This window comes from Oncorhynchus nerka, linkage group LG27, assembly GCF_034236695.1.
Source record: "Oncorhynchus nerka isolate Pitt River linkage group LG27, Oner_Uvic_2.0, whole genome shotgun sequence".
NCBI classification, from domain to species: Eukaryota; Metazoa; Chordata; class Actinopteri; order Salmoniformes; family Salmonidae; genus Oncorhynchus; species Oncorhynchus nerka.
In genome coordinates, this window is record NC_088422.1 from 281,338 (window position 1) to 297,067 (window position 15,730).

A 15,730-nucleotide genomic window follows, 5' to 3' on the forward strand; every position below is an offset into this window, starting at 1 on the left:
AATATATCTACCTGTAGCTCAGGACCTGAAGCAAGAATATGCATATTTTTGATAGCATTTGAAAGGAAACACTTTGAAGTTTGTGTAAATGTGAAATTAATGTCGGAGAATATATCACATGAGATCAATTTTATTTGGAATGGCAAGCCAAACAAAATTAAAAGGGCCTATTTATATAATGAATAGGGATTTGGAGGACAGAAATGATTAAATATTAAAGCATTAGACCTCTCTCTAAAGGATTCAGTCATACAAAAGTTATACTTTAACTTGGTTCTCTAGTAAATTAGTAAGAATGTATCACCCCATGTTCAAGAATGGCCATGATTAAGATTTGGTCCACAAGATGGCAGCAGTGTGTGTGCAAATTTTCAGACTGATCCAGTGAAGAATAATCCCCCACTACACAATATTTTGCATCAAGTCTGCCAGGAGTTTGCCAGGAGTTTGCCAGGAGTTTGCCCAAATGTGCCGAATTGGTCAAGTTATACATTAAGTACATTTATTTATATATTTTTTATTTAACCTTTATTTAACCAGGTAGGCCAGTTGAGAACACCTTTATTTAACCAGGTAGGCCAGTTGAGAACACCTTTATTTAACCAGGTAGGCCAGTTGAGAAAAAGTTCTCATTTACAACTGTGACCTGGCCAAGATAAAGAAAAGCAGTGCGACACAAAAAACGCAGATTTACACATGGAATACACAAACGTACAGTCAATAACACAATAGAAAAAAATATATATTCAATGTGTGCAAAGGAAGTAAGATTAGGGAGGTAAGGCAATAACTAGGCCATAGTGGCGAATTAATTACAATTTAGCAATTCAACACTGGAGTGATAGATGTGCAGAAGATGAATGTACAAGTAGAGATACTGGGGTGCAAAGAAGCAAAATATGTATATAAATAACAATATGGGGATGAGGTAGTTGGATGGGCTATTTACAGATGGGCTATGTACAGATGGGCTATTTACAGATGGGCTATGTACAGATGCAGTGATCTGTGAACTGCTCTGACAGCTGATGCTTAAAGTTCGTGAGGGGAGATATGTGTCTCCAGCTTCAGTGATTTTTGCAATTCGTTCCAGTCATTGGCAGCAGAGAACTGGGAGGTAAGGCGGCCAAATGGGGAATAGGCTTTGGGGGTGACCAGTGAAATATACCTCCTGGAGCGCGTGCTATGGGTGGGTGCTGCTATGGTGACCAGTGAGCTGAGATGAGGTGGGGCTTTAGCTGGCAGACTTATACATGACCTGGAGGTAGTGGATTTGGCAACGAATATGGGGCCAGCCAACGAGAGAATACAGGTCGCAGTGGTGGGTAGTATATGTGGCTTTGGTGACAAAATGGATGGCACTGTGATAGACTGCATCCAATTTGCTGAGTATATTGTTGGAGGCTATTTTGTAAATGACATCGCCGAAGTCAAGGATTGGTAGGATAGTCAGTTTTAAGAGGGTATGTTTGGCAGCATTAGTGAAGGGTGATTTGTTGCGAAATAAGAAGCCGATTCTAGATTTAACTTTACATTTACATTTACATTTACATTTAAGTCATTTACCAGACGCTCTTATCCAGAGCGACTTACAAATTGGTGCATTCACCTTATGACATCCAGTGGAGCAGCCACTTTACAATAGTGCATCTAAGGGGGGGGGGGGGGGGGTGAGAAGGATTACTTTATCCTATCCTAGGTATTCCTTAAAGAGGTGGGGTTTCAGGTGTCTCCGGAAGGTGGTGATTGACTCCGCTGTCCTGGCGTCGTGAGGGACTTTGGATTGGAGATGCTTAATGTGAGTCTGGAAGGAGTGTTTACAGTCTAACCAGACACCTAGGTATTTGTAATTCTCCACATATTATAAGTCAGAACCTTCCAGAGTAGTGATGGCAGGCAGGTGCTGGCAGTGATCGGTTGAAGATCAGGCATTTGGTTTTACTTGCATTTAAGAGCAGTTCGGAGGCCACGGAAGGAGAGTTGTATGGCATTGAAGCTCGTCTGGAGGTTAGTTAGCACAGTATCCAAAGAAGGGCCAGATGTATACAGAATGGTGTTGTCTGCATAGAGGTGGATCAGAGAATCACCAGCAGCAAGAGCGACATAATTGATGTATACAGACAAAAGAGTCAGCCCGAGAATTGAACCCTGTTGCACCCCCATAGACACTGCCAGAGGTCCAGACAACAGGCCTTCCGATTTGACACACTGAACTCTATCAGAGAAGTAGTTGGTGAAGCAGGTGAGGCAGTCATTTGAGAAACCAAGGCTGTTGAGTCGAAAGCCTTGGCCAGGTCGATGAATACGGCTGCACAGTACTGTCTTTTATCGATTGTGGTTATGATATTGTTTAGTACCTTGAGTGTCGCTGAGGTGCAACCATGACCAGCTCAGAAATCCGATTGCATAGCGGAGAAGGTACAGTGGGATTCAAAATGGTCGGTGATCTGTTTGTTAACTTGGCTTTCGAAGACCTTAGAAAGGCAGGGTAGGATAGATATAGGTCTGTAACAGTTTGGGTCTAGAGTGTCTCCCCCTTTGAAGAAAGGGAAGACCGCGGCAGCTTTCCAATCTTTTGGGATCTCAGACGATACGAAAGAGGTTGAACAGGCTAGTAATAGGGATTGCAACATTTGCGGCAAATAATTTTAGAAAGAAAGGGTCCAGATCGTCTAGCTCAGCTGATTTGTAAGAGACCAGATTTTGCAATTCTTTCAGAACATCAGCTATCTGGATTTGGGTGAAGTAGAAACGGGGAAGGTTTGGACAAGTTGCTGTTGGGGATGCAGGGCTGTTGACCGGGGTAGGGGTAGCCAGGTGGAAAGCATGGCCAGCCGTAGAAAAATGCTAATTGAAAGTCTGAATTTTCATGGATGTATTGGTGGTGACAGTGTTTCCTAGCCTCAGTGCAGTGGGAAGCTGGGAGGAGGTGCTCTTATTCTCTGTGGATTTTACAGTGTCCCAGAACTTTTTTAAGTGTGTGCTACAGGATGCAAATTTCTGTTTGAAAAATCTAGCCTTAGCTTTCCTACCTGCCTGTGTATATTGGTTCCTAACTTCCTTGAAAAGTTGCATATCGCGGGGGCTATTCGATGCTAATTCAGTACGCCACAGGATATTTTTGTATTGGTCAAGGGCAGTCAGGTCTGAGTGAACCAAGGGCTATATCTGTTCCACGTTCTAGATTTTTTGAACGGGGCATGCTTATTGAAGATGGTGAGAAAAGCACTTTTATAGAATAACCAAGCATCCTCTAATGACGGAATGAGGTCAATATCCTTCCAGGATACCCGGCCAGGTCAATTAGAAAGGCCTGCTCACAGAAGTGTTTTTGGGAGCGTCTGACAGTGATGAGGGGTGGTCGTTTGACCGCAGACCCATTACGGATGCAGGCAATGAGGCAGTGATCGCTGAGATCCTGGTTGAAGACAGCACAGGTGTATTTAGAGGGCAGGTTGGTCCGGATGATATCTATGAGGGTGCCTGTGTTTACAGATTTGGGGTTGTACCTGTGAGATTGAGACCATCTAACTTAGATTGTAGGACGGCCGGGGTGTTAAGCATATCCCAGTTTAGGGCACCTAACAGTACGAGCTCTGAAGATAGATGGGGGGCAATCAATTCACATATGGTGTCCAGGGCACAGCTGGGGCAGAAGGTGGTCTATAACATGCAGCAACGGTGAGAGACTTGTTTCTGGAAAGGTGGATTTTTAGAAGTAGAAGCTCAAATTGTTTGGACACAGACCTGGATAGTATGACAGAACTCTGCAGGCTGTCTCTGCAGTAGATTGGACACAGACCTGGATTGTATGACAGAGCTCTGCAGGCCGTCTCTGCAGTAGATTGGACACAGACCTGGATTGTATGACAGAGCTCTGCAGGCCGTCTCTGCAGTAGATTGGACACAGACCTGGATTGTATGACAGAGCTCTGCAGGCCGTCTCTGCAGTAGATTGGACACAGACCTGGATTGTATGACAGAGCTCTGCAGGCCGTCTCTGCAGTAGATTGGACACAGACCTGGATTGTATGACAGAGCTCTGCAGGCCGTCTCTGCAGTAGATTGGACACAGACCTGGATTGTATGACAGAGCTCTGCAGGCTATCTCTGCAGTAGATTGGACACAGACCTGGATTGTATGACAGAGCTCTGCAGGCCGTCTCTGCAGTAGATTGGACACAGACCTGGATTGTATGACAGAGCTCTGCAGGCTATCTCTGCAGTAGATTGCAACTCTGCCCCCTTTGGCAGTTCTATCTTGTTGGGTTGACAGAGTGTGCTAAATTAGTGAGTAAAACAAACTTAGTGAGGAGGCTTCTAATGTTAAAATGCATGAAACCAATGCTTTTACGGTTACAGAAGTCAACAAATGAGAGCCCCTGGTGAATGCGAGTGGAGCTAGGCGCTGCAGGGCCTGGACTAACCCTAACCCTAACCCAAGTCCCTCCTCTGTAATTTGGCTTTCACATAAGTCTTTCTGTACAGATCTTTAATTTTATAATATATTACAATGGATCTTTCTTGAATAAGTTCCTCCATTTCTTTTTGTTTTTCCTCTAATTTATTCTGAGCCTCTATGGTACAGTTTTTATTGCTATCTACCTTTACTGTTAGTCCTTCCATTTCCTTTGTTAATATGGACTCTTTTGACCTATATTGCTTTTGTTTTATAGATGAGTACTGAATTGCATGGCCTCTAAAGGCACATTTAAAAGTGTCCCGTACAATAAGGGGATCTGATGTACCTATGTTATGTTATGAAAAATTATGTTATAAATGATTCTGTCCTTGTTAAATCCAGTAGGCTTTGATTAAATGTCCAATATCCTCGCCCACATGTAAATTCTGTAAGAGTAATATATATGCCAATTATGTGATGGTCTGACCATATTCTTTCCCCTATCAACACTTTAACTTTTGGTGCCAGAGAGAATGACGTAAGAATGTAATCAAGACGACTAGCTTGATTAAGCCTCCGCCATGTATATCTCACTAGGTCAGGGTATTTAAGTCTCCATATATCCACTAATTCCAATATATCCATGACATTCATGATTTCCTTAAGGTCCTGAGTGTGATAGTTTATAGTGTGATTTCCTTTCCGGTCCATAGAGGTACTTAAGACCGTATTAAAATCTCCCACCATAATAATAGTCTAGTGTTGCTTGTAGAGTTGATAAATTCTTATGTATATTTTCAAAGGTCAGGGGTGTTAAAACAATCAGGATGTAGATCAGGGGTGTTCATTGTTTTACATTTTTTTAACCTTTATTTAACTAGGCAAGTCAGTTAAGAATAAATTCTTATTTACAATGATGACCTAGGGAGAGTGGGTTAACTGCCTTGTTCAGGGGCAGAACGACAGATTTTTACCATGTCAGCTCAGGGATTCGATCTAGCAAACTTTCGGTTACTGGCCCAACGCTCTAACCACTAGGCTACCTGCTGGTTACTGGCCCAACGCTCTAATCACTAGGCTACCTGCTGGTTACTGGCCCAACGCTCTAACCACTAGGCTACCCGCTGGTTACTGGCCCAATGCTCTAACCACTAGGCTACCTGCTGGTTCCTGGCCCAACCCTCTAATCACTAGGCTACCTGCTGGTTACTGGCCCAACGCTCTAATCACTAGGCTACCTGCTGGTTACTGGCCTAACACTCTAATCACTAGGCTACCTGCTGGTTACTGGCCCAACGCTTTAATCACTAGGCTACCTGCTGGTTACTGGCCCAATGCTCTAACCACTAGGCTACCTGCTGGTTACTGGCCCAACGCTCTAACCACTAGGCTACATGCTGGTTACTGGCCCAACGCTCTAACCACTAGGCTACCTGCTGGTTACTGGCCCAACGCTCTAACCACTAGGCTACCTGCTGGTTACTGGCCCAACGCTCTAATCACTAGGCTACCTGCTGGTTACTGGCCCAACGCTCTAATCACTAGGCTACCTGCTGGTTACTGTCCTAACGCTCTAATCACTAGGCTACCTGCTGGTTACTGGCCCAACGCTCTAATCACTAGGGTACCTGCTGGTTACTGGCCCAATGCTCTAACCACTAGGCTACCTGCTGGTTACTGGCCCAACACTCAAACCACTAGGCTAACTGCTGGTTACTGCCCCAACGCTCTAACCACTAGGCTACCTGCTGGTTACTGCCCCAACGCTCTAACCACTAGGCTACCTGCTGGTTACTGGCCCAATGCTCTAACCACTAGGCTACCTGCTGGTTCCTGGCCCAACACTCTAACCACTAGGCTACCTGCTGGTTACTGGCCCAATGCTCTAACCACTAGGCTACCTGCTGGTTACTGGCCTAACGCTCTAATCACTAGGCTACCTGCTGGTTACTGGCCCAATGCTCTAAACACTAGGCTACCTGCTTGTTACTGGCCCAATGCTCTAACCACTAGGCTAACTGCTGGTTACTGCCCCAACACTCTAACCACTAGGCTACCTGCTGGTTACTGCCCCAACGCTCTAACCACTAGGCTACCTGCTGGTTACTGGCCCAATGCTCTAAACACTAGGCTACCTGCTGGTTACTGGCCCAACACTCTAACCACTAGGCTACCTGCTGGTTACTGGCCCAATGCTCTAACCACTAGGCTACCTGCTGGTTGCTGGCCTAACGCTCTAATCACTAGGCTACCTGCTGGTTACTGGCCAAACGCTCTAACCACTAGGCTACCTGCTGATTACTGGCCCAACGCTCTAACCACTAGGCTACCTGCTGATTACTGGCCCAACGCTCTAACCACTAGGCTACCTGCTGATTACTGGCCCAACGCTCTAACCACTAGGCTACCTGCTGATTACTGGCCCAACGCTCTAACCACTAGGCTACCTGCTGGTTACTGGCCCAACGCTCTAACCACTTTGCTACCTGCTGGTTACTGGCCCAACACTCTAACCACTAGGCTACCTGCTGGTTACTGACCCAACACTCTAACCACTAGGCTACCTGCTGGTTACTGGCCCAATGCTCTAACCACTAGGCTACCTGCTGGTTACTGGCCCAATGCTCTAACCACTAGGCTACCTGCTGGTTACTGCCCCAATGCTCTAACCACTAGGCTACCTGCTCTAACCACTAGGCTACCTGCTGGTTACTGGCCCAACGCTCTAACCACTAGGCTACCTGCTGGTTACTGGCCCAACACTCTAACCACTAGGCTACCTGCTGGTTACTGGCCCAACGCTCTAACCACTAGGCTACCTGCTGGTTACTGGCCCAACACTCTAACCACTAGGCTACCTGCTGGTTACTGCCCCAATGCTCTAACCACTAGGCTACCTGCTGGTTACTGGCCCAACGCTCTAACCACTAGGCTACCTGCTGGTTACTGGCCCAACACTCTAACCACTAGGCTAACTGCTGGTTACTGCCCCAACACTCTAACCACTAGGCTACCTGCTGGTTACTGCCCCAACACTGACCACTAGGCTACCTGCTGGTTACTGGCCCAACGCTTTAACCACTAGGCTACCTGCTGGTTACTGGCCCAATGCTCTAACCACTAGGCTACCTGCTGGTTACTGGCCCAACACTCTAACCACTAGGCTACCTGCTGGTTACTGGCCCAATGCTCTAACCACTAGGCTACCTGCTGGTTACTGGCCCAACACTCTAACCACTAGGCTACCTGCTGGTTACTGGCCCAACACTCTAACCACTAGGCTACCTGCTGGTTACTAGTCCAACGCTCTAACCACTAGGCTACCTGCTGGTTACTGCCCCAACACTGACCACTAGGCTACCTGCTGGTTACTGGCCCAACGCTCTAACCACTAGGCTACCTGCTGGTTACTGGCCCAACACTCTAACCACTAGGCTACCTGCTGGTTACTGACCCAACACTCTAACCACTAGGCTACCTGCTGGTTACTGACCCAACACTCTAACCACTAGGCTACCTGCTGGTTACTGGCCCAATGCTCTAACCACTAGGCTACCTGCTCTAACCACTAGGCTACCTGCTCTAACCACTAGGCTACCTGCTCTAACCACTAGGCTACCTGCTCTAACCACTAGGCTACCTGCCACTTCTAAACTATTAAGATGTATAAAAGGGGTCAAACTGTCAATCATAGTATGAAGATCATGGATCAGGGATGTTAAACTATCAGGATGTAGATCAGGGATGTTAAACTATCAGGATGTAGATCAGGGGTGTTAAACTATCAGGATGTAGATCAGGGGTATCATCAGGGGTGTTAAACTATCAGGATGTAGATCAGGGGTATCATCAGGGGTGTTAAACTATCAGGATGTAGATCAGGGGTATCATCAGGGGTGTTAAACTATCAGGATGTAGATCAGGGGTGTTAAACTATCAGGATGTAGATCAGGGCTATCATCAGAGGTGTTAAACTATCAGGATGTAGATCAGGGGTATCATCAGGGGTGTTAAACTGTCAGGATGTAGATCAGGGCTATCATCAGGGGTGTTAAACTATTAGGACGTAGATAAGGGGTATTAAACTATCAGGATGTAGATCAGGGGTGTTAAACTGTCAGGATGTATATCAGGGGTGTTAAACTGTCAGGATGTAGATCAGGGGTTTCATCAGGGGTGTTAAACTGTCAGGATGTAGATCAGGGGTATCATCAGGGGTGTTAAACTATTAGGATGTAGATAAGGGGTATTAAACTATTAGGATGTAGATCAGGGGTATCATCAGGGCTGTTAAACTGTCAGGTAGTAGATCAGGTGTGTTAAACTATCAGGATGTAGATCAGGGATGTTAAACTATCAGGATGTAGATCAGGTGTGTTAAACTATCAGGATGTAGATCAGGGGTATCATCAGGGGTGTTAAACTATTAGGATGTAGATCAGGGGTATCATCATGGGTGTTAAACTGTCAGGATGTAGATCAGGGGTATCATCAGGGGTGTTAAACTATTAGGATGTAGATCAGGGGTGTTAAACTATTAGGACGTAGATCAGGGGTATCATCAGGGGTGTTAAACTATCAGGATGTAGATCAGGGGTATCATCAGGGGTGTTAAACTGTCAGGATGTAGATCAGGGGTATCATCAGGGGTGTTAAACTGTCAGGATGTAGATCAGGGGTATTAAACTATTAGGATGTAGATCAGGGGTATCATCAGGGGTGTTAAACTATCAGGATGTAGATCAGGGGTGTTAAACTATTAGGACGTAGATCAGGGGTATCATCAGGGGTGTTAAACTATCAGGATGTAGATCAGGGGTATCATCAGGGGTGTTAAACTGTCAGGATGTAGATCAGGGGTATCATCAGGGGTGTTAAACTGTCAGGATGTAGATCAGGGGTATCATCAGGGGTGTTAAACTGTCAGGATGTAGATCAGGGGTATCATCAGGGGTGTTAAACTGTCAGGATGTAGATCAGGGGTATCATCAGGGGTGTTAAACTGTCAGGACGTAGATCAGGGGTATCATCAGGGGTGTTAAACTATCAGGATGTAGATCAGGGGTATCATCAGGGGTGTTAAACTGTCAGGTTGTAGATCAGGTGTGTTAAACCATCAGGATGTAGATCAGGGGTATCATCAGGGGTATTAAACTATCAGGATGTAGATCAGGGGTATCATCAGGGGTATTAAACTATTAGGATGTAGATCAGGGGTGTTAAACTGTCAGGTTGTAGATCAGGGGTGTTAAACTGTCAGGATGTAGATCAGGGGTGTGAAACTATCAGGATGTAGATCAGGGGTATCATCAGGGGTGTTAAACTGTCAGGATGTAGATCAGGGGTGTTAAACTATCAGGATGTAGATCAGGGGTGTTAAACTATCAGGATGTAGATCAGGGATGTTAAACTATCAGGATGTAGATCAGGGATGTTAAACTATCAGGATTTAGATCAGGGGTGTTAAACTATCAGGATGTAGATCAGGATTGTCAAACTCATTTTTCCCAATTCGCCACATTCAGTTTTCACTGTGGTCTGGAGGTACCCTATTTAAAAATACATATATTTCCTCATTGGCTAAAATTAGCAAAATATAGTACTCTATCCATCACTTTTGGAATTGTCTATGCCCTCTTGACAGCCTAGCATTTGTTTTGATGATGTTTAGCAAGCTGGACAGAGTGAAGAGTATATCATTTATTTTAGTTATTTCAATGATCGTTTTCCCCCAGAATGTTTTTCAGACATTTGTATTTTTACTAAAACCTCCTGCCAGTGCCTCTCCCGTTCCTAGTTGGATGACAGTGAAGTTTCAGAGAGAGAACAGATATTTCCTCTTGGGCAGGAAGCCCTCTCACCCCTTTCCTGTCCTCTGTAGCCCACCACCATGAGCACAGTTCAACTCCCTGCTGTACTCTTATACTCTGCTTCTGTGTTGGGGTTACACTATGTTATAATGCACTATAGATGTGTAATAGCGCATAAAGCTGTGTTCTAATGTTTTAAAGATCTGCTCTACTGTGTTCTACTGTTTACTCCAGGGTGTGTTGGAGAGCTTCCTGGGCACGGCGGTATCTGGAGGGATCTTCTGTCTGCTGGCTGGCCAGCCTCTCACCATCCTCAGCAGCACTGGACCTGTTCTGGTCTTCGAGAGGCTGCTCTTCAACTTCAGCAAGTTAGGATCTTCACTTTACCTCGCAATCATGGGGTTCTATCTAACCATGTACAATGAATTGACTATCTGGAGTTCTAACTAACCATGTACAATGACTTGACTATCTGGAGTTCTAACTAACCATGTACAATGACTTGACTATCTGGAGTTCTAACTAACCATGTACAATGACTTGACTATCTGGAGTTCTAACTAACCATGTACAATTACTTTGACTACCTAGAGTTCTAACTAATCATGTACAATGACTTTGACTATCTGGAGTTCTAACTAACCATGTACAATGACTTGACTATCTGGAGTTCTAACTAACCATGTACAAGTACTTTGACTACCTAGAGTTCTAACTAACCATGTACAATGACTTGACTATCTGGAGTTCTAACTAACCATGTACAATGACTTTGACTATCTGGAGTTCTAACTAACCATGTACAATTACTTTGACTACCTAGAGTTCTAACTAATCATGTACAATGACTTTGACTATCTGGAGTTCTAACTAACCATGTACAATTACTTTGACTACCTAGAGTTCTAACTAACCATGTACAATGACTTTGACTACCTAGAGTTCTAACTAACCATGTACAATTACTTCGACAATCTGGAGTTCTAACTAACCATGTACAATTACTTCGACAATCTGGAGTTCTAACTAACCATGGTTGAATTATGGTGATGGTTGCTGTTGTTACAGTAACTAACCATGGTGATTCCCTCTCCTCTCTCTATTCCTGTCTTTCTCCTTTCTCCTCCAGAGACAATGACTTTGACTATCTGGAGTTCCGGCTGTGGATTGGTCTGTGGTCTGCGTTCTTTTGTCTGCTGCTGGTTGCTACTGACGCCAGCTACATGGTTCAGTACTTCACCCGATTCACAGAGGAGGGCTTCTCCTGCCTCATCTCCTTCATCTTCATCTATGATGCCTTCAAGAAGATGCTGAAGCTGGCTGACTACTACCCCATCAACTCTGACTACCAGATTGACTATGTCACCCAGTATGACTGTATGTGTATGGCCCCTACCATCTTAGGTAAGACCTACCTACTCAACTACCCACTGCATGTGTATAGCCCCTACCATATTAGGTAAGACCTACCTACCAACTTAAGCTTTCATGGCTGGGAGAGGCTTCAGAAAAGTCCTAATTGAGGAAAATGTTGGTTCCTCTGAAGTTCTTGGCTCTCTGCAGAACAGTCATCTTGTCCTTAAACCTCAGGAACTTGACCACTATCGGCCTGGGTCTGTCACCTAGGTTGGTTACAGGTATTTCAGACAAGTCGGTGCGCTCCGCCTCAATCTTTGTATAATCCATCTGCAGCTTTTCAGAAACATTTTTTCTCACTTTCTCGTCAGACTCTGCCCAGTTCATGTGAAGACAGTAGAACATTTTGAGGATCTCAGGACCCATGCCAAATCTTTTTAGTTTCCTGAGGGGGAATAGGCTTTGTCGTGCCCTCTTCACGACAGTCTTGGTGTGTTTGGACCATTCTAATTTGTTGGTGATGTGGACCCCAAGGAACTTGAAGCTCTCAACCTGCTCCACTACAGCCCCGTCAATGAGAATGGGGGCTCGGCCCTCCTTTTCCTGTGGTCCACAATAATCTCCTTAGTCTTGGTTACGTTGAGGGATAAGTTGTTATTCTGGTGTTGGAGTTGTGCCTGGCCATGTAGTCGTGGGTGAACAGGGAGTACAGGAGGGGACAAAGCACGCACCCCTGGGGGGCTCCAGTGTTGAGGATCAGCATGGCAGATGTGTTGTTACCTACCCTCACCACCTGGGGGCGGCCCGTCAGGATCCAAGTCCAGGATCCAGTTGCAGAGGGAGGTGTTTAGTCCCAGGATCCTTAGCTTAGTGATGAGCTTTGAGGGCACTATGGTGTTGAACGCTGAGCTGTAGTCAATGAATAACATTCTCACATAGGTGTTCATTTTGTCCAGGTATGAAAGGGCAGTGTGGAGTGCAATAGAGATTGGATCATCTGTGGATCTGTGAAATAGTCAAAATTATACTGCAGTCTGTAGTGAAACAAGTCAAATAGTCAAAAGTATTCGTGACTCACCACCTGGTTTCGGTCTGATGTAGCAAAATGTGAAATGGTGTTTTTTACATTGGATAAAAGTAGAGACTCAGAGCTACAAAATTGTATATCTTACACTGCATTTGAGGAACAATGGGAAAGTAATTATGCTTTGAAAGGTGATCAACTTGTAAACTCAAGTTTGAGAAAATCACCTGTTGAATGTTTTGGTATCTAGTGAAGAGCTCCTCTAGCTAGCTAGCTCGGTAAACAATGAACCTAGCTAGGTAAACAACGTTTAAGACCACACACGTCATGTAATATTAGCTAACAAGTCAGCCAGCTAACATTAGCTAGTTAAACAACAATGAACAAAGTGGAATCAATGCCACAGTGCTGGGAGCTAACCAACCATGTTCAGTATTAGCTAGCTAACATTAGGCTCTAACTAGACAAGCAAATGGCTCTGGAAGAGAATAATAATGTCAGCTAGGGAGCCAGTCAGCTAATGTTAGCTAGCTAGCTAACAGTACACTTTAGCTTGAAATGAAACCACTCTCTGTCAAAATTTAAAATGTGTCATATCTGAAAATGTAGCTAGCTAACACTAGACTATCTTACCTGCATTCATCACAATGCATCATGGATGCTTCTACCTGTCAGGAATGCCATACCATGGTTTCCCTGAAGATGTAATCCGGAGACAGGTGTTTTGTAATCCAGAGACAGGTGTTTTGTAATCCAGAGACAGGTGTTTTGTAATCCGGAGACAGGTGTTTTGTAATCCGGAGACAGGTGTTTTGTAATCCAGAGACAGGTGTTTTGTAATCCAGAGACAGGTGTTTTGTAATCCAGAGACAGGTGTTTTGTAATCCAGAGACAGGTGTTTTGTAATCCAGAGACAGGTGTTTTGTAATCCAGAAACAGGTGTTTTGTAATCCGGAGACAGGTGTTTTCTCCATCTCCTTAGCTATCATACTCTAATTCCACTGATTACAAAACTTGATCCTCCAGAAAATGGAGAGCAACACTTATGCAGTTCCACTACACAATATATAAAAGAAAAGCAGTGTTCGACAGGATTACCAACCCAGATTGACGAGCTCAAATAGACAGAAGCCTTCAATATGGCAGACCAATCCGAACTTCTCTCTCGGCATGTCCAGCCCACTCATTATTTTAGCCAATCTTAGCTACTGTGAAGATTGCCAACTTTCTCTGTGGCTAAACCAACAAGGCTTGTAATTTAACAACGGCATACAAGTTTGTTATTAAGGCACATGGAAGTTCACATGTTCAAGAAGGCATTTCTGCCAAAAAACGTATTTTGATTGTTAAAAAAATGTTTTACATTCAAACAGCTCTCCTGTGAAGTCGTGGCTTGAGACATTCACCAAGTTTCCTGAATCGGGTCACATACTATAATCTAGTGAAAAAGGTGAAATATTCAAAGTGATGCTGTAGTCTGTTGTGAAACAAGTGAATAGTCAACATTATACTGTAGTGAAACACATTAAATAGTCAAAGTGATACTGCAGTCTGTGGTGAAACAAGTGAATAGTCAACATTATACTGTAGTGAGAAAGAAAAGGAGAAGAACAGTAATTTATTGCTCATTATCTTGCAGAGATAAAGCATGAGAAATAGTCGTAAAGTGAATACTACAGTGAATTAGGTGGAATAGTCTCAACAATACTTTTGTAGAAGGTGATGGAAATAACCACTGTGTTGTTGAGGTTGGAGAGGTGTTGGTTCTTCATGTGACCACAGAGATAAAAATGTTTCAAAGGTGCCAGGTTGTGGACGTTAGCAGAGAAGAAGAGCGAGAGGTCTAACTGGGCCCAAAATCTGTCTTCACCAGCAGGTGTTTTTTTGTTGTTTTTTCACTCACCAAGCGAGGAGTTTTTGTATGGAGGTCAGTGAGCGAGTGTATAATTTGTTTAACAAAATATGTAATGGCTTATTTGCTACTTGTGGCTTATTAGTTTGAATAGAAGTTTTCTAATGATTAGGTTGTTAAAAGTGTACTGATATAAGTGACATCCCGGCAACTTTGATAAAAAAACACTTTGTATCGGAGTTATGCCTTGTCATGACTAGTTACCACAGCCTCAAAGTCATAAATGCCACTTTTTCTACAATTTCTCTCCTTAAAATGTGATTTTAAACCTAACCTTAACCACACTGCTAACCTTATGCCTAATGCTAACCTTAAATTAGAACCAACCCCCTCCCCCCCAAAAAAATTAAATAATAATAATAATAATATGCATTTTTACAATATGGGCAATTTGATTTTGTGACTGTGGTAACTAGTGGAAACCGTTGTGGCGTTTGTACAGTGTATTCGGAAAGTATTCAGACCCCTTGACATTTTGTTAAGTTACAGCTCTAAAGTCACTTAAAACGTTCCACCTTCTCCACTACTGTTCCTACGGTGTGGATAGGGGGGTGCTCCCTCTGCTGACTATCAGGTCAATATAATGGATAATCTGTGGTGCTCGTCTGATCCTGATTGACTACATTTGTATTCTGCCCTGGAATCTCTGGAGGGAAACAACAGATGTTTAAATGAGTTCCCAGTTGCTGTTGAATGGGTCATGCTGGGATGCCAGGTTGGTTGCTGTTGAAGGGGTCATGGTGGGATGCCACTGCAGGGGTAATGGTGGGATGCCAGGTTGGCTGCTTTTGAAGGGGTCATGGTGGGATGCCAGGTTGGCTGCTTTTGAAGGGGTCATGGTGGGATGCCAGGTTGGCTGCTTTTGAAGGGGTCATGGTGGGATGCCAGGTTGTCTGCTGCAGAGGTAATGGTGGGATGCCAGGTTGTCTGCTGCAGGGGTCATGGTGGGATGCCAGGTTGGCTGCTGCAGGGGTAATGGTGGGATGCCAGGTTGGCTGCTTTTGAAGGGGTCATGGTGGGATGCCAGGTTGTCTGCTGCAGGGGTAATGGTGAGATGCCAGGTTGGCTGCTGCAGGGGTAATGGTGGGATGCCAGGTTGGCTGCTGCAGGGGTAATGCTGATATGCCAGGTTGGTTGCTGTTGAAGGGGTCATGGTGGGATGCCAGGTTGGCTGCTGCAGGGGTAATGGTGGGATGCCAGGTTGGCTGCTTTTGAAGGGGTCATGG

General features: G+C 44.6%; 1 protein-coding gene across 5 annotated transcripts in view; it reads left to right on the top strand.

Moving 5' to 3' along the window:
- slc4a4a (solute carrier family 4 member 4a) overlaps positions 1 to 15,730 on the top strand; it is a 328,181-nt gene that overhangs the window by 233,625 nt on the left and 78,826 nt on the right. For all 5 annotated transcript variants that reach the window (XM_065011302.1, XM_065011299.1, XM_065011301.1 and 2 more), the window contains 2 exons: positions 10,447 to 10,580; positions 11,342 to 11,616. In XM_065011302.1, coding sequence (XP_064867374.1) covers positions 10,447 to 10,580; positions 11,342 to 11,616 — 409 coding nt within the window. The remainder of the gene's footprint in view (positions 1 to 10,446; positions 10,581 to 11,341; positions 11,617 to 15,730) is intronic.